The 21,844-nt window shown below is 41.5% G+C and overlaps 2 protein-coding genes across 2 annotated transcripts in view; both read right to left on the bottom strand.

The window, feature by feature from the left end:
- LOC144594810 (sperm microtubule inner protein 8-like) overlaps positions 1 to 21,844 on the bottom strand; it is a 35,573-nt gene that overhangs the window by 3,153 nt on the left and 10,576 nt on the right. Inside the window, exons 3-8 of the mRNA XM_078401687.1 lie at positions 11,899 to 12,465; positions 8,589 to 8,650; positions 5,626 to 5,821; positions 1,291 to 1,352; positions 1,133 to 1,197; positions 1,020 to 1,052 (exon numbers count right to left, since the gene is read on the bottom strand). Coding sequence (XP_078257813.1) covers positions 1,020 to 1,052; positions 1,133 to 1,197; positions 1,291 to 1,352; positions 5,626 to 5,821; positions 8,589 to 8,650; positions 11,899 to 12,088 — 608 coding nt within the window. The 5' untranslated portion in view covers positions 12,089 to 12,465. The remainder of the gene's footprint in view (positions 1 to 1,019; positions 1,053 to 1,132; positions 1,198 to 1,290; positions 1,353 to 5,625; positions 5,822 to 8,588; positions 8,651 to 11,898; positions 12,466 to 21,844) is intronic.
- LOC144594697 (uncharacterized) overlaps positions 19,881 to 21,844 on the bottom strand; it is a 34,294-nt gene continuing 32,330 nt past the window's right edge. The window contains exon 4 of the mRNA XM_078401539.1: positions 19,881 to 20,035. Coding sequence (XP_078257665.1) covers positions 19,881 to 20,035 — 155 coding nt within the window. The remainder of the gene's footprint in view (positions 20,036 to 21,844) is intronic.

Raw genomic sequence — 21,844 nt, forward strand, 5'->3', positions numbered from 1 at the left:
CTAACTTGCCAACCTCAGAGATGCCTTTTACTACCACAATAACATGAATACCTATGGAGCAAGAGCACGAGGAGCAAATTAAGGAAAGGAGGAAGCAACCAATGCAGCCCTTTTCTACCTAAATTGCCCATGCAGAATTTACGAGTCTGAAACTGGAAACCAGAACCCCAAATCTCTCTTCACGAACTGTCCCTCACCACTTCAGCACCCTGTCAGAACATCTACCTAGCCATAATGCAAAGTAAAATCCTCCACAACATAAACATTACAAACCATATTCGAAAATATGTGACTTGAAAAAAAGTCAATTAATCATTATTTCATTAATGTTTTTTCTTTACGTTGCTTTGTATTTCTTACTATTATTGTGCAATGTTATCACAATGGTATGGCTATTGGAAGAGTGCTAATTTCAGTTAGAAGTCCAGAAATGGCTAGGAAAGCAAAATACCCGGCCATGCACTGCACTCTGAAAAAAGGTTGCCAAAGTAAAGGCCGGGTGGATAATAGACATCTGGAAGGTGAAGGGAAGCCATCTGTCCTACTTCGCTGCTCCAATATCAAGGCTTCTAGCGCAGCATCTAGACACCCTGGTACCTGGTCTGTCCCATTTTGTACCATCTTTCCAGGTCAGATCCACTTCTAGATCTGCCAGCACCGACTCTAACCAAAATGCACTTGCACAATAAGAGATCCTGCATTGTATCTTTTAGATGCTGTGCTGGTTGTGGAGTACGTGGATGTACAAGGTAGTGGATAAGTTGCTGATGTAACTGTCATTCCAGCCAAATTCCTACAAGTACTGATTCATGCTATTCTCTGAATGTATGTGATTCCTCTTTCTTTCTCCTTGATCATTCAAAAATTAATAAACTTTCAACATTGTCTGAAGTGTTGGTGACATTGTTATATCATGTTAATATAATTGAGGCATCATTCTGCTGCACCCTAGTCAGCATAAAGTGAAGAATGTAAATGAAAAATGACAGTGATACAGTGTAAAGAACAAACGCAAGTACCTGAATGGAGTGGACCATTTTCTGTATCGATTACTGTTGAAGGAAAGAACAAATATATAATTAATAAGATTACATGTCAACAATTTGAAGGAATAGGCTTTATCAAAACTTACAGAGTATTGACTGAGATGGGCTTCTGGTCATAATTGCTGATTGATGGCTCCGATTGAAGATAACACTGAAAGGAGATGTGCAATAGACACTGTTAAATACCATCAAGGAATTTGTATAGCAAGAAAACAAAGAGAAAATAAATGAACTTTGATTCTACCTTCCAGGACTGTGTAATGTTGGGTTTCAAATATCTGGTTGCGTAGCCAGAGTAGTGTAGATCTAACAAAAAGGGGAAAAAAGCTTGTCAACGACCAATCCAAAATATTAAGCTTACTATATGTACGCACACTAATGTATCAAGTGTGTTGGTGGCGCGAGCCACAAGGTATTGCAAGTGTCCAGTGCCCTGGTACAAATCCAGATGCTGCTGGCTAGCAATTTTTGCGAAAAAGGGAGCCGAGTGCGTAAGCCTCCTTCAGCCCGTACATAACCTCTGCATCATCAAGACTCTCGCAGTGCCTCCTCGTGGCCACCTTCAGTCCCAAGTTAAACTGCGTGGGGATCTCTAGCTCCCACAGATGCGACGTGCAGGCTGACGTCCATCAACCAGGTCCCAACTATGGGTTAAATAGCACCCTGCTGCCTAGTGGGTAAGACTCAGGAGAGCCAAAGGCACTGGAGCTGGAGCCCGTAGAGACGGTCGGCTGATCCCTCGTGCGTTCGTCTTATGGCAACTCCTGCAACTGAGTAGGCCCCAGACGTAGCAGCCACGCCATTCCTCTGGAATCAGCCTATCAGGTCGAGAGGGGGATGCAGATGCTGTGCAAGTTTGTATTCCCATTTACCTTCCCAGGCTCAGTGGCCAAATCAAATGGAGAGGACACTTCATCCTTGCTGGGCACAGTGAGGAAAAAAACCCACAGGAGATAGCAGTTACAGGTTATAAGTCTAGCTCGATTGACGTAGAGCATGGGTGCCATGGTTACCTCCGACGGTGGAAAGGATCTTCGCATCGTACTGGTCAGTTATCACCTGCCTTAGGCTGGGCAGCCTCCAGCCAAGAAGGTACTGACCTGTCAACGTTTGCCTTCCTCTATGGGTGTACGGGGATTAGGGAAGTTCAATTCCTGACAAGCAGACATCAACCAGGTACTCAAGAAACAAAACGAAAAGGTGAAACTTCTCCAGCTTGGCAACTGGATTGTCAGGACAATGGAAATGTAACCACAGATGAAAAATCCCCCTCTCCAAGCAGGACAACGCCAAGCTGCACCATCATCTCCCGCAGATGGACGGATGCCAGAGAGAATGTATAATTAAATTGAACTTTTATAGAGTGTCAATATGGACTGAGCCTGGATAACAATGGGATTCTCTTTTTATATATGTCCATAAGTTAGAAAATACACAAAAATGACTCCATATAGTAAGCATACCTCCACGGTATTCTACAAATGACGTAAAAGGTACATAAGACTGAGAAGAATGAACAATTATTAAAAGTGGGGAGAGGAAGGAAACTAGTTCTGCCATCATAAAAATGAACATATGTATTTACTTCTGACATTTTAGTTTAATAACGTTATGGGAACTCATTCATATGTAGTGATATCTATAACTTAGGCGTTCATAACCTGTGGAGGCAGCCTGTATATAATATCTTTATTAAATTGCATTGACCATTACAATTCAAAATGCTACATTCATTAAATAGGAAGTTAGAATTGTAATGCACCATTTAAGGCATGCTACAAGTAGTGTATAGAACCCTAGTGGGGATTTCACTGTTGGTGGTCCCTCTGCTGCAACATCAATAGCCTCCAAGGTTCAAGGCCCAAAACCACAGCTACCAGAGCTATTGTTCCACACCAAATTGAAGAAAAATGTGGCTGGGTCCATGGTGTGAGGAATAGTGTGGGGTGAAAAGGACTGGCTATCAGAGGATCCACTGGGGCTTCGGATGTTGAGGTGCTTTGGCATAAGGATCAGGGTCAACAAGTAGTGGGCCCATGTTATCAGAAGGTCGGGGTTTGACGAGGTGGTAGAGGCTCAATGCCTGGAAGAGGAGTTCAGCCATTAGAGAGCTTGAAGGGATACAGCATGGAAACAGGTCCTTCAGTCCTGAGATTCCACACCAACCATCGAGTTTGAAGGGAGGGATTTTGCCATGCATGGCTAACAAGAACTGAGATCAGTGTGGCTTTTCAGCTTACTAAGCTTTTGAATGAATGAATGAATGAATGAATGAATGAATGAATGAATGAATGAATAAGTTTATTGGCCAAGTATGTGCATATACAAGGAATGTGCCTTGGTGCTCCGCTCACAAATGACAACACAAACATACGGTTAACAATAATAAATTTTGTGGTCTGCTTGGGGACGATACCTGGAGATTGGGATTTCATTCGGGGAGCTTCAAGGATTGAATCACTGTAGAATCAAAGTTATTTATAATTGGAGAGCAGGTAGAGAAATCATTGAATTAGCATGGAGATTGGGGGTGGGTAAGATTGTGGAGTGCCATTGTGGTAAAGGGTCGGTACTATGGTAGGGGAATCAAAGGATAGATGGTAAGTAATTTGGCTTACCTCAGTGAGGTATTAATTCACAAAATGCTGGAGTAACTCAGCAGGTCTGGCAGCACCCTCTGTGAAAAATTCCTTCGATTTGTACCAGCATCTGCAGTTATTTTCTTATACTACTCAGTGAGGTATTAGGTCAGCATAATGCAGGTAAACATTAGTTGTTCTGGAAATGACTCAAAATAACGTCAAATTTCCTCTGCAATACATTGTTTGGGAAGTGATATGTATCTGAGACATCAATCATATTCGACATGCAAGTGCAACTCATGTCAGAAATTGCATTGTCGTGGTTCCAGTGGGATGCAAAATACTCTGAAATAGCGATAAAACACTCTTCGCTTTTGAGAAAATTGTGTAGTGCTGTAATTACCAATCCCATTTCTTATCACCAGACTTGATTATTCAGGGAAAGGAAACATCCTTTCATCATCTGTGTTGTCAAACCATTCTTAGAATCTTATGTTTCATTCATTAAGATCATCTCTTATTTATCTAAAGCTCTGCTGTCTTTCATCACAGAACAACCCCTGCATCACATGAACTGAACCAGTGTACCTTCTGTAAAAGGAAGATCTGCTATTCAGATAAGGCATGTAATCTTTCAGATGTACTCTCACCAATGCCTTATAGATTAATAATTATAATAAAACTATGATTGTATGATTTGAGGAATAGACAATAGATAATAGACAATAGGTGCAGGAGTAGGCCATTCAGCCCTTCTAGCCAGCACCGCCATTCAATGCGATCATGGCTGATCACTCCCAATCAGTACCCCGTTCCTGCCTTCTCCCCATACCCCCTCACTCCGCTATCCTTAAGAGCTCTATCCAGCTCTCTCTTGAAAGCATCCAACGAACTGGCCTCCACTGCCTTCTGAGGCAGAGAATTCCACACCTTCACCACTCTCTGACTGAAAAAGTTCTTCCTCATCTCCATTCTAAATGGCCTACCCCTTATTCTTAAACTGTGGCCCCTTGTTCTGGACTCCCCCAACATTGGGAACATGTTTCCTGCCTCTAATGTGTCCAATCCCCTAATTATCTTATATGTTTCAATAAGATCCCCCCTCATCCTTCTAAATTCCAGTGTATACAAGCCTAATTGCTCCAGCCTTTCAACATACGACAGTCCCGCCATTCCGGGAATTAACCTAGTGCTGCAGAGGAAATTGTATCTTTCAAGGTTGAGCACAAAATATGCTCAAACGATGCTCAAGATAATTTGTCAGGATCAATGCCTTTGCTCCTTTCCATTTATGGATGATGACACCTACAATCCTGGATTTGTTTTTAGAACTCGAAGTCTAGCAATAAAATAACTGATCCAAAATTGAACGAATGAAATGCAGGTGACATCCATATTCCGAAAGGGTTGCCTTCCTGATAAGCCATTTTTATTTCTATTTTCTGTAACACAAACCCACTTTTCCAGTTGAGTCCTCTGTAATAAAAGTCAACGTGTTCCTAAGGGATCAAAGGAATCGGAATACAAATATATAAGTCCCTTAAAATGGCATTGCAGGTAGAGAGGGTGGCGAAAGGAGCTTTTGACATGTTGGCCTTCATCAGTGAGGGAGCTGCGTATAGAAGTCAGAATAGCAAAGGGTTTAGGAAGTGGAGACATCAGGGCAAAGAATGAGATTTGACCATTGGGAGAAAAGAGATGCAAAAGGAGTTTATGAGGAGTAATGGATTAAAACTCAGTGACTTAGTGGGAGTGGAATAAAGGGCAAATTATTTGTTTAAGGAGCTGGCCGTAGCTACTGCGGCTCCCCATGATGCAGTGTGTCACAGAAGGTTACAGTTATGCATTCTAACACAGCACACTAATAAGCTAGTATAAATAAATAATGTAGAGCTTTGAGCTTCTCAGGATTTCGGTAATGATGGTACTCTAAAGTGTAAATTGACTGCAGATTAAAAGGAAATTACATTACAATAACTGTGCAATCTAAAGCTCACCTTTAGGGTCCTTCTTGGGAAGCACAAATTCCCCACACTCTGATACAAAGTGAGACCAGTCCTTTGAGGTTTCAGTGATCAAAGACTTGTAGTGACTCCATGGTTTCTCAATATGAATACTAGGAATTGTATATCGCTTTCCATCAGGAGAAAACTTGTCACTTATTCTCAGTGATCCTCCGGCATGGGTGAATAACTGGATGAGACAAGCATAACAATTCTAAACGTTCCGAGGAATGGAAAGAAAATGTGTTTTACATTGCTTTAAGATGTGGTAAGATTTTCTTTAAGAAAGCATTTATTTGCTTTGCAGATACTGCAACAAATATCATTGCTAAATAAAGGCTTATCAAAGTTGTCAATTAACAACTTGATCCCAAATCTCCTTAAATTCTTTGCAATAATTGTGATAAATAGCGCTCATGGAGGTAACCTCTCTCATCAAGTTTTAGCTGTTGGTCAGCAACATCAATCTTCCTCTCAGAGCAAGGAGGTCATAGGTTCATGTCCCACTGTAGATGTTTGACCGCATCAACTTTGGATGGCACTTCGGTGCTATATTGAGGATATAATCTTTCAGGTGATTTGTTCAACTGAAACTCCAACTGCTTTCCCAAGCGAACTATTTGGATATAGAATTGGCTTCATGGTAGGAAGCAGAGGATGGTGGAGGAAGGTTCTTTGTCAGACTGGAGTTCTGTGATTTTTAGTGTGCCTCTGGGATTGGTGCTGGGCCATTGCTGTTTGTCATCTATATTAATGATTTGGATGAGAATGTGCAAGGCATGATTAGTAGGTTTGCTGGTGACATTAAAATAGGCAGTATTGTCAACAGTGAAGCTGGCTCTCAAGAATTAGAGCAGAATCTCGATCAGCCGGGTATTCAGGCTAAGGAATAGCCAATGGAGTTTAATTCAGGTAAGTGTGAGGTGTTGCATTTTAGGAAGTCAAACCAGGACAGGACCTTCAAAGTAACTGTAGGGCTCTGGAAAGTGTTGTAGAGCAAAGGATTCTCGGAGTACAAGTATTTCACTCCCTTAAAGTGGCAATGCAGGTAGATAGGGTGGTGAAAGAAGCTTTTGACATGTTCACCATCAGTCAGCCAATGGAATATAGAAGTTGGGATGTTATATTGCAGCTATGAGAGAAGCTGATGAGACCACACTTGTGTATTGTGTTCAGTTTTGGACACCCTGCTATAGGAAAGTTACCATTAAGCTACAAAGAGTGCTGAGAATTTAAGAGGATGTCCTGGCAACATCCTCGTAAATCTCTCTTTCCAGCTTAAATACACCCTTTCAACAGCAGGATGACCAAAACCAAACACAGTGCGGTCTCAGCAAAGTCTTGTCCCACTGTGACTGTATTTGAAAAATAATTCAAAAGGTGGTTGCATATGCTAAGGGATCATGGGGTTAAAACTAATATATCAACCTGGATGTTTGTTAAAAAATGGATAATAATGAAGGAATAAGAACATTTTCCAGCCTATTACTAATGGGGTGCCCTAAAATTAGAACTTTGCTCTTAGCAATTTACAAAATATTTTACTTCCTTTAATGTTTAAACAGATTGTCAGCAAAATCTGGCAGGAAAATGAGTTGAGAGGAATATGGGGGACCTTCAAATGAAAATAGTCAGGTTGAATGCCAAGAAAATGGTTGTTACATTGTGATGTTGGGGAATTCAAGTCAGTAAGAAGAATATAAAAAATTATTTTAAACTGTGAGATTATGATAGTGTACCCTGAATTACAGGAATATTTATTTTTTCTGGAATTCTTCAGTGGAACTGGTTTTTATGTAGTTTTGGCTTCTGCAGCTAAACAAGATTTAGTAGCATTGGTGTACTTTCACTAGATTGATTTCTATAATTCTAGATGATTTCTATAATGGTCATATGGGGAGAAATATGAAGAGTGGGAGATGAAATCATTGATAAAAATATGATTTGTAGGAAATTAACAGACTACTTCATCAGGTCAAACAGTCTAGAAATAGAGAGCAGTCTCAGAAAAGGGGGTCTTTTACAACTGAGGTAAGGAGAAATGTCTTTATTTAAAAGGCTATATTCTTTTGAAATTCTATCCTGGAAGTGGGGGGGAGGGGGGGGGGAGGAACTGTGATACTCATTTGTTGAGTATATTCGATTGAGTGAAAGGAATATCAAGGGTTCAGGCAGGTAAAAAGAGGTGTAGTAGAAACAGTCATCAGTCTTCTTTTACTGAAAGACATAACAAGCTTGAGATGTCAATCTGGCATACCCTTACTTCTTATATGCAGGTAATTACAAATTAATATCCAAGACAGCAGCAAGATTGTAATGAGTGATGTTTGGCTTGGAAGTGGATTATTTTCTGTCAGGCATTATCTGTGACGATAACATTGCATTTCATTAACAATGCATGTATTGCTATAATCCATTAACTGCAGTTTTTTGTTGGTATTGTTGTTCTATATCTGCAGTCTTCACTGGGTTAATAAAATGTAAGCATCAAAACACATCATGATTTTAGGTGATCCTGGACATAGATTGAATTAGTTTATTGTCATATATGAAAGTCCTTTTTACATGAAGATCATAGAATAAACAATATACATAATAATGATAAATGATACATAACAACAATAAATATGAGTGCAAAACAACAGAATGATGCAGAGATTGAAGTGCAATCTGAAATAGTGGCAAAAAAATACAATGTCAGAATAACCAGATGAGGTAGAGTTAAGAGTAGCAACTCTTAACATGGCAGCAACTCTGGGAAGGGGGTGGGAAAGAGGTGATTGATTCGGGAGACTGATATGTTCACTTGTGAGTCATCTTATCCCATTTGCACAGACTAAGATTGATCCTATCATCAATACCTTGGATTTTGACAGTGAATAATCTCAAATGTCAATTCTATCATTTATAACAATGTTACAGAAAACCCAACTTGGACTCGTATGAAAAATACTCACCAATGCTGCATGGGATGATTTGGGATAATCAAACAGCGTAAAAGATGTATCTGAAAAATCATCTAATACAAAGAAAAGAAAGAAATTTATTTGGATTGTACATAAATCTACATTGAGAATATTAATTTCTAGCCCAATCATATAAAAACAGGAACAGAGGAATGACTAGCAGTTAGGATAGTACCACAGTTTTCTCTCAGCTGAGAGCTGCTTAAATTGTATTAGTCACATTGAAACAAAAGAAGTGGATAAGATGCACTTAAAATCCACTCAAATCAGTGTGCTGATATGTATTGGAGCTTCTACAGATGCACCCTTGAAAGCATATTGTCGGGTTCCATCATAGGTTGGCTTTGGAGCAGCTCTGCCCAAGATTGCAATAAATTGTAGAGAGTTATGGATGGAGCCCAATCCATCACACAGACCAGACACCCTACCATTGACTCCATGGACACTTCCTGCTGCCTCAGGAAAGCAGCCAACATAGTCAAATACCTTTCCCACCCTATTCCTTCCTTCTTCTCTCACACCCGTCGGCAGCAGATACAGAAGCTTGAAAGCGGGCATCACAAGATTCAGGAGCAGCTTCTACCACTCTGTAATCAGGCTTCTGAATGGTTCTCCCATAATCTAGGGCTCAAAGTTGTGATGCAACCCAACAGTATGCTTTCAACGGTGCAACTGTAGAAGCTCCAAAACATATCAGCTTCTCACACTGATTTAAGGGAATTTTAATTCATTTCATTTACGTATTTTGTTTCAATGTGACTAATAACAATGACCCCTACCTCGATGTGGTCATTGGACTTTTTCTCTGGAGCTGTAATGAAATAATGCTGAGAACTATATATCTCCTTTAACATCACCGGCACAGCCCTATCCTGGTTCAAATCTTATCTCTCTGACAGGCACCAGTTCATCTCCATTAACAACTGTAAATCCCCCATCGCTCCCCTCCCCCAAGGTGTCCCCCAAGGCTCAGTCCTTGGCCCCCTCCTCTTCATCCTCTACCTGTTCCCCCTTGGTCAATTAATCCGCCGTCACGGTCTCAACTTCCACTGCTTCGCCGATGATATCCAGCTCCTCATCTCCACCAAGTCAATCTCCACCACCACACACTCTACACTGACAAACTGCATCACTGAAATAAAATCTTGGCTTCAATCAAATTTCCTCAAACTCAACTGCAACAAATCTGAAATCATCATCATTGGTCCAAAAACGCTCACCAAATCCACCCAAAACTTCATCCTCAATATTGATGGTCTCCCAGTATCCACCTCCCCTCACATCCGGAATCTTGGAATCATCTTTGATCAAACCCTCTCCTTCGACAAACACATCAAACACATCACAAAGACAGCCTTCTTCCACCTCAAAAACATTGCCCGTCTCCGTCCATCCCTCTCCTCCACAGCTGCAGAAACCCTCATCCACGCCTTCATCACCTCCCGTCTGGACTACTGCAACAGCCTCCTCTATGGCGCACCCTCAAAAATCATCAGTAAACTTCAATACATTCAAAACTCCGCTGCCCGTCTACTCACCCACACCCCGATCCGTGACCATATCACCCCCGTCCTCTACAAACTCCACTGGCTCCCCATCCCCCAGAGAATCCAGTACAAAATCCTCCTCATGACCTACAAAGCCCTCCATAACCTGGCCCCATCCTACCTGACTGACCTCCTCCACAGGCACACTCCCACCTGCACCCTCCGCTCTGCTGCTTCCAATCTCCTATCCCCCCCCATCCGGACCAAACTCAGATCCTGGGGGGACAGGGCTTTCTCCATCGCTGCTCCCACCCTATGGAACTCACTACCCCAAACCGTCAGAGACTCATCCTCACTCACCACATTCAAAACATCACTGAAGTCTCACCTGTTCAGTACTGCCTTCAACCACTGAATGTCACCTCACCTTCTGTCTCCTTTCTCTGTTCGTTTACTTATTTATCTATTTATTCACTTCCCTATGTTCTTTAAATCCCTGTAAAGCGTCTTTGAGTGTATGAAAAGCGCTATATAAATGTAATACATTGTTATTATTATTATTATTATTATCTATCTCTTTGTGCTTTCTAATGTACTCGAGTTTGGCTTGATTGTATTCCTGCATAATATTATCTGATTTGAATGGATAGCATAGCATGAATGAAAGGTTTTCACTGCACCTCAGTACATGAGACAATAATAAACCTAAACTGAACATTCTGCCATGGCACACTGTGATATACATTTTCAATAACAGCTATTGTTGTATTCTTCTAACCAGGTGAGGATACCATTGGCAAAGCGAGCATATATTGCTTATCACAAACTGCTTTGAGACTGTGGGTAAGCCACCTTATCAGGTACTGCTATTGTTTAATGTGATGAACTTATTCCCAAATTGCAATCATGTAGGAAATCTCATGAGCAATAAAGGAACACCAATAGATGATTAAATCAGAACAATGTGCAACGTGTGGACAGTGGTGTTTCCACTTTTCTGCTGCTTTTAAACTTGTAGGTGGTGTAGGTTTCAAATTTGTTCCGTTAGTTTATTGTCACGTGTACCGAGGTACAGTGAAAATCTTTTTGTTGCGTGCTAACCAGTCAGCAGAAAGACAAAACACGATTACAATCAAGCCATTTACTGTGTATAGATACTTTGGGGCAGAGAAGCCTTGGTAATTTGCTGTGGATATACATGTCCCACCATTGTAGGAGATCAGCAAGCAACATACAATCTAAGCTGGAGATAGCAATGGGACCAATAATGCAACAATAAACTTGTGGTTGGACACCAAGTAGTGGCGGGGCATAATAAGTATGTCGCAATATCCTGAGCTCCATGCTCGTGGTATTTTACATGTTAATTAATAGGCACACTTTAGCAGGCTAACCTTTTATTCTCCCCACGCGACAGGCACTGTTTAAACGTCGCTTGATGTTCTTACAATGGGAGTTTTCTTGTACTAGATTCACAAAATGTGGTCCCTTACATCGTCGGCCAGCTGCAATTTTGATATTAATTAACCCCTAGTCTTCCGTAAACATTTCTTGTTGCTCCCCCCTCCCCCTCCCCCTCCCCCCCCCCCCCCTCCCCCTCCCCCCCCCCCCTCCCCTCCCCTCCCCTCGCTGCGTTTTCTGTGGTTCTCTGCCATCGGTATCTCAGGAAATCTTTGTCAAACCATCACCATCCACCCATCCCTCCTCGCAAAATCAAGACTATCTCGTTCTCAATTCCCTTCCGGGATACCTCCATCACCTCCCTCTCCCCATTGTTGCACCCCACCCCACCCCTTGTCGAAGCACACTGGTACCTGCACCGCATTTAGTGGTGTTCCGGCAGTGTTCCCCTGGTAGTTTGCTGACTTCGTCGTCCATCTTCATGCGGCGCAGGGTAGGGAGGTCGGGGCGATACAGGTCTGTTTTCCGGGCGGCCAGACCGACCCGACAAGGCACCCGCGGGACACCGGGTCCCTGGCCGACATTTCCCGTCGTGTTTTCCATCGGACTGCACGCCTCTGTCCAAGCTCTCAGCCCACCTGCTTCTCCCCAACTCGCTCATTGCCCACACCGATCAGTATCCAGGGGGTCATACAGTTACTTAGCAACGAAGTTACGCTCACTATTACCTAGCTGGTGACTTTGTAATTTTACCAGTCAACAGGCAGTCTGCAATCTTAATTTCTTAAATCTGCAAATCCCAGACCTTCACTTAGTGGCTCGTCCTATTTCATGTATTTCACTTTAGATTTTCCCAGGCAATAATTAAGACTTGAATGTAGAACGAAGAACATGGAAGGAGGATACTTCAGGACACCGATGTCAATCAAGAAGGCTGTTCTCCACCGCTTTTTCAACAAAAGATGAGACTTCATCCACATCTGTGAAAACATAATAAAGTCTAATTATGAAGAGTCACAGAGGCACACAAGAAAGAAAGAGGGTTTGATTCCTGTGCATAGTGGTTGAGCTTTTAGTGGTCCATACTCATCTGCAGTACACGTTGTGTCGTTTCTTCCACTGTTCTAGATAAAGATTATAGATGGAACCGTTCCAAAAGAAAACATGAATTGGATTTTAAGACTGACACACAAAAAAATGGACAGGGACTGGCGCCGAATGAAGACACCAGTGGAATTCAACGGCAGAGTGGCGCATCTTCTTCATGGCGCCAGAGACCCGGTTCAATACTGATCTCCGGTGCTGTCTGTTTGGAGTTCACAGGTTCTCTTGGGATCCCGCGAGTTTTCTCCGGATGGAGGTTTCCCACATCTCACGTTCAGTATGTTATTGACCACTGTAAAATTACTCCTAGTATACACAGATCAGCCAAAACATTATGACCACTGACAGGTGAAGTGAATAACATTAATTATCTTGTTACAATGGCACCTGTCAAGGGGGGGGGGGGGTATTTTAGGCAGCAAGTGAACAGTCAGTTCTTGAAGTTGATGTGTTGGATGCAGGAAAAATGGGCAGGAGTAAAGTCCTGAGCGACTTTGATAAGGGCCAAATTGTTATGGCCAGACGACTGGGTCAGAGCATCTCTGAAACGGCAAGGCTTGTGGGGTGCTACCGGCAGTGGTCTGAGGAGGGACAAACCACAAACCGGCGACAGGGTGTTGGGCGCCCAAGGCTCATCGATGTGCGAGGGCAACAAAGGCTATCCCATCTGGTCCGAACCAACAGAAGGTCTACTGTGGCACAAGTCACAGAAAAATTTGACAATACACAGTGCATCGCACCCTGCTGCGTATGGGGCTACACACGGAGGACCAACAGCATATTAGGCAGGTGGTCATAATGTTTTGGCTCATCAGGTCATAATGTTTTTGCTGAGAATATTAAAAAATGATTTAAGACAATGGGTGGTAGATAGTGCCGGGTTGGTGGGCCTGTTCCGTGCTATCTTTCGGTGAAAAGGAGCCAAATAGCGGGCATAAACGAATATCCAAATATATATATTTTTAAAAACATGCATGGAGAAATAGAATCCCCACCCAAAAAAAACCCCATTCTGACATGCACAGATTTATACTTACATGTAGAAACTTAGAAAAATAGGTGCAGGAGTAGGCCCTTCGAGCCAGCACTGCCACTCAATATGATCATGGCTGATCATCTAAAATCAGTACTCCGTTCCTGCTTTTTCCCCATATCCCTTGATTCCTTTAGCCCTAAGAGCTAAATCTAATTATCTTTTGAAAACATCCAGTGACTTGGCCTCCACTACCTTCTGTGGCAGAGAATTCCACAGATTCACAACTCTCTGGGTGAAAAAGCTTTTCCTCATCTCAATCCTAAACGGTCTTCCCCCTATTCTTAAACTGTGATCCCTGGTTCTGGACTCCTCCAACATCGGGAACATTTTTCTTGCATCTAGCCTGTCCAATCCTCTAAGAATTTTATATGTTTCTAATTTATAAGATCCCCTCTCTTCCTTCTAAATTCCAGTGAGCACAAGCCAAGTCGACCCATTCTTTCATCATATGTCAGTCCCACCATCTCGGGAATTAACCTGGTGAACTTACACTGCACTCTCTCAATAGCAATAATGTCCTTCCTCAAATTAGGAGACCAAAATTGTACACAATACTCCAGGTGCAGTCTCACCAGGGCCCTGTACAACTGCAGTAGGACCGTCTTGCTCCTAAACTCAAATACTCTCGCAATGAAGGCCAACATGCCATTAGCTTTCTTCACTGCCTGCTGTACCATCATGTTTACTTTCAATGATTGATGTACAAGCACACCCAGGTTTTGTTGCACCTCCCCTTTTCCTAATCTGACACCATTCAGACAATAATCTACCTTCCTATTCTTGCCACCAAAGTGGATATCCTCACATTTATCCACATTATACTGCATCTGCCATGCTTCTGCCCACTCACCCAACCTATCCAAGTCACCCTGCAGCCTCATTGAATCCTCCTCATAGCTCACAATGCCACCTAGCTTTGTGTCATCAGCAAATTTGGAGATGTTATATTTAATTCCCTCGTCTAAATCGTTAATATATATTGTAAATAACTGGGGTCCCAGCACTGAGCCTTGCAGCACCCCACTAGTCACTGCCTGCTATTCTGAAAAGGAGCTGTTAATTCCTACTCTTTGCTTCCTGTCTGCCAACCAATACCCTACCCCCAATATCATGTGCTCTAATTTTGCACACTAATCTCTTGTGTGGGACCTTGTCAAAGGCTTTTTGAAAGTCCAAATACATCCAAATACCACATCCACTGGCTCTCCCTTATCCATTCTACTTGTTACATCCTCAAAAAAATTCCAGAAGAATGTAGCCTCTATTAGTCTGCAAGAGGAAAATGAGGGAGAACATGCATAGAGCAAGTTCACAAGTTATAGGAGTAGAATTAGGCCATTCGGCCCATCGAATCTACTCCGCCATTCAATCATGGCTGATCTACGCAGGACCAGTTGTGAAAGAAGAAGAGGAGGGTCAGAAGGCGAGGAGCATTAGATTCTTTCAGCACTCCACATTCTATAAGTTTTTGTAAGAAATAGTTGTTGTCATAGCAACTTTATCCAAGAGTCAAAGTCAGGAAAGCGGAAATATGAGAATGGTAGAAAGGGTAAGGACATTGTGATGGTGTCACACAAAAGGAGTTATTAAGCAAAATATTGGATTGAGGGTAACATGTTAGTGTGGGTTTAGGATAATCAGAAAACAAGGAGAAGGCATAAATAGGTTGTTTTTAGGTTGAAGATATAAGAAACTGCAAATGCTGGAATCTTAAGCAAAACACAAAGTGCTGGAGGAACTCGGCCATCAGGCTGCATCTGTGGAAGGACTGCAGAGACACAAGAAACTGCAGATACTGGAATATTGAGCAAAACACAAGCGTGGAATGAAGACACCAGTGGAAGTCAATGGCACAGTGGCGCAGCCAGTGGAGCTTAAGGTTGGGAAGCTGAGACAAGTAGAGCACCAGAGCATTAAGGCATTCTCTACCCATTGTGGATGTTGGACTTTGTCTATGGAACTGATGAGCTACAATGCCGAGTCCTATATTATTCCCTCTGTTCCCCCTTTGCTCAACCTGTTGTACTTGAGTTTGTATAAGAAAATAACTACAGATGCTGGTACAAATCGATTTATTCACAAAATGCTGGAGTAACTCAGCAGGTCAGGCAGCATCTCGGGAGAGAAGGAATGGGTGATGTTTCGGGTCGAGACCCTTCTTCAGAGTTTGACTTGGTTGCATTTATGTATAACATTATCTGATCTGATTGTATAGCGCGCAAAACAAAAGCCTTCCACTGTACCTCGGTACACGTGACAATAATAAACCTAAAAAGGACTCCCAGCTATTTACAATCAAAATCAATGATATTGGTGAAGGAAACAGGTATAACAAATGGATCTGGCACAGCAGGGGGTTGAAATAACTGTGCATGCCGTGTTGATGCATAACAGGAAACCAATAAACAGCTGAATAAAAATGGCTAAAATATGTTTTTTCAAAAAATGTATATTTGTACACGGGTGACTACTTAGTACGGATTTGAAATAGTTTTAAGTAATAATTTAATGGGATAATTTGAAGTTTGAAGCAAAAAGATTATAGGTAACAACTATTCTCAAAATGCTACGGCAGAAAAATATGTTTCTGATTTAAATCTCCGCTTTTGCAAATGTGCTGGGTTGAGATGGCATGGTTGACCTTTACAAATGACAAATTTTAACTTTTCTTTTCTGGAGCACATTCATGATTATGCTGAAATGAACATGAAAATTCAAAATCAGAAATAAGACTGCAAATATTCAGCAGATCTGACAGCTTCTGGGAAGTTAACTTCTGACTTCACAACTCAATACCGTGGCTGTTTCTTGAGATAGGTCATTGTCATCATTCCCGAAGTTGCACCCCAAGGAAATATTCCCGGCCAGTGCTCTTCCCCCGATGGCGACAGTTGGGGCATTTGGTATTGATGAAGCACTCCTCATTCTTGGGACTCCAGGTTTCACGCAGCCTCACTGGCAGCCCGCTGTTCGTACCAAGCGCAATGGGGCCTCCCTACATGCAGCAGGAAGGAACTGCAGATGCTCGTTTACACCGAAGAAAGATACAAAATGCTGGAGTAAGTCAGCAGGACAGACAGCATCTCTGGAGAAAAAGAACAGGTGACGTTTCGGGTCGAGACCCTTCTTCCGACTGAGAGTCAGGGGAGAGGGAGACTAGAAATATGGATGGGTAAAGTGTGAAAATGACAGATCAAAGCAGACAATGATCAAGGAATTGTTAGAGTGAGGCCCAACGCAAATTGAAGGGACAACACCTCATATTGTTCTTGGGCAACTTACAACATAACGGTATGAATATTGGGCAGAAAGATAACCTTTGCTTTCCCTCTCTCTCCATTCCTCTCTGATCCTAGTCCTTCGACTAGTTTAACTGCCTGATTAAGTTTTACTGCTTGTACGCCTCGTTGTAACCTTCCCCTCTGCCAACAATGAACCATTCCTTGATCACCATATCTCTAGTCTCCCCTCTCCCCTGATTCTCGGTCGAGAGATACAGGTTATTTGAAGATAGATAGGTGATGGTCTTGGCATCTTATTCGGCACGGACTTTGTGGGCCAAAGAGCCTGTTCTTGTGCTTTACTGTTTTATGTTCTATGACTCCTGGAAATATATGGCTTGACTGCTCGGGAGCATTTGGGATGTTATCGAGAACTTAGATTACATGCATCAGGAACATGCAGAAGGGATTTGTAAATGGCAGAAGGACACCCGCTCACAAATTACCCACCCGACTGCCCCATCGGGTATCTTCTGCCCTATAGACGAGGCTGCATTTCCCATATTGACCTCCTCAGACACTTCAACCACAATCCCGAGGAACTGCCCAGGAAGAATAGATGGCTCCAATCATTAAGCCAATAATTATGCCTTTGAGGTTTTGTTTCTTAAATTATTTACTAACCTGCTAGAAAGAGAACTCTAAGTTAAGAGTCTTTCATATCTATCCATCTACCATCTACCAAAGAACCAAGGCATGAGTGCAAATCTTGCTGCTGCAGTTATTGGATCATGAGAGCTGATTCAAATGTCAATTTAAATGTCAAATTAGTGATCACTAAAGGAAAAGCACGAGCAGAGAAACTTTCCATTGCAGTTTTTACTTGAAGATAAGTTGCATGCTCTTCATATTGAATTTTAATTATCACTTTGCAAAATAATTGTTTTCGTCTGTGGTTGGCAGCACAACAGGTCGCAGAGATATTGTAGACAAGCCCAAGGTCCTCTATATATTTTATAATCTTGGTTGGCATCTGTATTTGTAAGAGAGAGGTTTATTGTTAATCAGTAACTCTGAGATAATCTGAATACCTTATAGAATAACAACAAAAAAAACATTACATGAGCAAGATTTCACTTCCTCAATGGGATCAGCAGTTTATACATACCACCCAGAAATTTGGAACATTCCCACAAATTGGATAATTCTTACAAAAGTAAGCGAATTACACACATTTTATAAAAATCAATGGACACATTGTTTTATGAAATAAATGCATGTTTACAATGAATATATCCCAATGTTCACTGTACATTGTTTTAGTTTATTATCACATGCACCAACCGAGATACAGTGTTGCATGCTATCTAGTCAGCGGAAAGACTATACATGATTACAAACCATGATTAAGCCATCCACAGTATATAATGCAGGATAAAGGGAATAACATTTAGTGTAAGATAAAGTCTAGTAAAGTTCAATTAAAGATAGTCCGACGGTCACCAGTGAGGTAGATGATCGGTCAGGGCCGCTCTCTAGTTGGTGATAGGATGGTTCAGTTGCCTGATAACAGCTGGAGTTGTCTGTTAACATGCAAATAAATGTTCACATTTGCATATTCATATGCTTGTAAAACTTGGAAACAGCCACCAAACAAAAAAAGCAAACAACAATGTAAAATAATCCTGTATCCATAATCCATTCCTGAATCCTTATGGTATACTCGTACACTTCAATAAAATTGCATCTGGGACATAAGAAGTTAGGATCAAGTCCCTTCTTTAGACTGATTGAAGAAGGGGGGGAGAAAGCTGGAAAAGAGGTGGGGATGGAGGAAAGCCTGACAAGCGATAGCTGGATATATAAGAGGGCAGATGGGTGTAGTGATTGATAAATGGTAGATGTGAAAAGAAGATAAAAGTCTGTCAGATAAGGAAAAAAGTGAAATGTAAAGCTGGAGGGAGGAATAAGGATGGAAGGAGACAGAGGGGAATGGGTAAAAGAGGGGAAATAAAAGGAAAATTGGGGATTTGGGTATGGAAGGAGAGGAAAGGAGCTGGGAGATGGTGGGAGAAAAGTGTGAGCATACCGGGGTGGAGGTTATTACTTGAAAATGGAGAATTCAATGTTCATATCATTGAATTGTCAGGTACCCAAACAGAATATGAGGTGCTGTTCCTCCAGTTTGTGCATGGCCTCACTCAGGCAATGGAAGAAGTCAAGGACAGAAAAGTCGGTATGGGATTGGGATGTGGAGTTAAAATGGTCAACAACCTGAAGATCTAGTAGGCCTTGGCAAACAGAGTGCGATTCCAGCATCTGACCCGTTGAGTTCCTCCAGCACTTTGTGTTTTGCTCAAGATTCAAGCATCTGACCTGCTGATTTTCTCCAGTTTTCTATGTTTCTGTTTTGCTGATATTAATATGAAATATTACTGATGACTTCATCATCCATATGAAACCCGTGCATGTGTTTGCAATTTACTTTGAATGGAAAAGTGTTGCTGTGTAGAATTTGGTACAGCAGACATTCTGCTGAAACAGCATTAATACTGGTTCATTTACTCTGATGGCAACTTACAGAGCTGGTGTCAAGATTTGTGATTGCCTACTGCATGCTTGGTCACAAACTCCAGTGAGCAGCTGAAGGAAAAAGAAACAGGCAACAGATTTTTTTCCCTCGACTATTCAGGAAGAACTCACCTAATGTAATACCAGCAACCAAAACCAATTCCAATTAAGTTCACATTGTGTTTCTCTGTTACTATCCACACCAACAATGTCAGGATAAAATTATTATTTTTAAAATATCTAAACTAGATTTATAAATCAATTCATGCCTTAGCGACTACCATTACATATTTCCTTGATGCATTTTTCCAAGTCTTGGTATTCTAACACTCATGACAATGTAGTCAAATTCTGCTCTAATTCCATTTACATGTTTTTAGATGACAGCACTGTGGTGGGCCAGATCTCTAACAATGAGACAGGGCACAGGAAGTAGATGGAGAGCTTAGTTAGTAGCATTGTGTCAAGACAACAATCTCTCGATGTCATCAAAATTAAGGAGCTGGTCATTGACTTCTTGAAGCAGTGAATACACGCCTTCATCTGTATCAATGGCATTGAAGAGGAGATGATTAAGAGCTTCAGGTTCCCAGATGTAAATATCCACAACAATTTGTCCTGGTGCAACAAGGTCATGAAAACACACCAACATTTCTACTTCCTTAGAAGGCTAAGAAAATTTGGCATCTCTCCAATGACTCTTTCCATAGAAAGCATCATAGCTTGGTATGGCAACTGCCCTGACCAAGACTGCAAGAAATTGCAGAGAGGTGAATTTAACCCAGTCCATCTTAATTTGTTTAAGATGAATCACCAATCTTCCAATCTAACTTGTTGCACTCGTTTTTCTATCTGCACTTTTTCTATAGCTGCACATTTATTTTCTGCACTTTGTTTATTTTTCTCTTTTGCACAACATGGTGTACTCATCTCTGGTGTAATTTGGCTGGGTAGCAAGCAAAACAAAGTTTGCCGATATCTTGGTACACATGACAATAATAAACCAATTCCAATACTGGTGCCTATTAAATCTCTTCTGTAACCTCTTCAATACAATTGCTGCTTTCTTGCTGACAAGACCTGCTTTGTCTAACTTGTAAATAATTCTAACATAATTTCCAGGATCTCATGTTTTATGTTTATTCTAATAAAGAAAAGCATCCAATATGCCTTTTTAACTATCTTATTCTACTAAAGCTTCTACTGCAGGAGGTAGATTTTGACTGACTGCAGCTGCCCCTTCATGGAAAGTGAATGGTATTAATAGCTGCATCATGATTATGTCCACATGTGTTTTTAGAGCTAATTTTCATTTCCAAGTTGGAAGAACTCAAACTATGCAACGTCTTGTGCTATATTGCCACTGACTCCTCCACATCTCTTGTGATTAATCTCAGTATTTCTGGTTGGCCTTCCAGTCCTGCAATCCAGTCCAGCTCATCTCTACTGCCAAGTTCCATAGCAATAATATCCTGGGAGGTCCCATGTTTTAATATTGTTCTAATATTATTATATTACAGTTTACCAAATTACATAAATCCCTGAATGACCACGAGCTCTTGTTTCAGCCACATTTCATCTCCCCAGTGATATGTCATCAGGCATATCACTGATCGTTTTTATATATTAGTCTTTTCTGTACTTTGTGGAAGCCAGTTGGTACAAAGGGGATGGGGCTCCCTTGACAACAGAAGCAGGAGGAATTACTTTCAGAATTGTATTCCATATAAACCTTCCAGTATCATTTACCCTATCCTTTCTTTCTTATTGTCCAGTTTCTTAAATATATCTATCTTTCTCACAACTGCTATGTTGAGAAAGTTGTTAACAGAGAACTAGTTTCAATATGTGATCATAATCATAATCATAATTTATTAGCCAATGTATGTTTTGCAACATACGAGGAGTTTGGTTTGCCATCCAGTCATACCAGTCATCGATGGGTGGCGTAGACCCTTTGGGTCAAAGGACTTGCTTCCATGCTGTATCTCTAAACTGAATTGTTTTAATCTAATAATTTAAAAGATATTAAAAAGCTTCAGTGTTTCAGATTGATCCCTGGGATGGCAGGACTTTCATATGAAGAAAGACTGGATAGACTAGGCTTATACTCGCTGGAATTTAGAAGACTGAGGGGGGATCTTATTGAAACATATAAAATTCTTAAGGGGTTGGAGAGGCTAGATGCGGGAAGATTGTTCCCGATGTTGGGGAAGTCCAGAACCAGGGGTCACAGCTTAAGGATAAGGGGGAAGTCTTTTAGGACCGAGATGAGAAAACATTTCTTCACACAGAGAGTGGTGAGTCTGTGGAATTCTCTGCCACAGAAGGTAGTTGAGGCCAGTTCATTGGCTATATTTAAGAGGGAGTTAGATGTGGCCCTTGTGGCTAAAGGAATCAGGGGGTATGGAGAGAAGGCAGGTACAG

This window comes from Rhinoraja longicauda, chromosome 6, assembly GCF_053455715.1.
Source record: "Rhinoraja longicauda isolate Sanriku21f chromosome 6, sRhiLon1.1, whole genome shotgun sequence".
In the NCBI taxonomy this organism is placed as follows: Eukaryota; Metazoa; Chordata; class Chondrichthyes; order Rajiformes; family Arhynchobatidae; genus Rhinoraja; species Rhinoraja longicauda.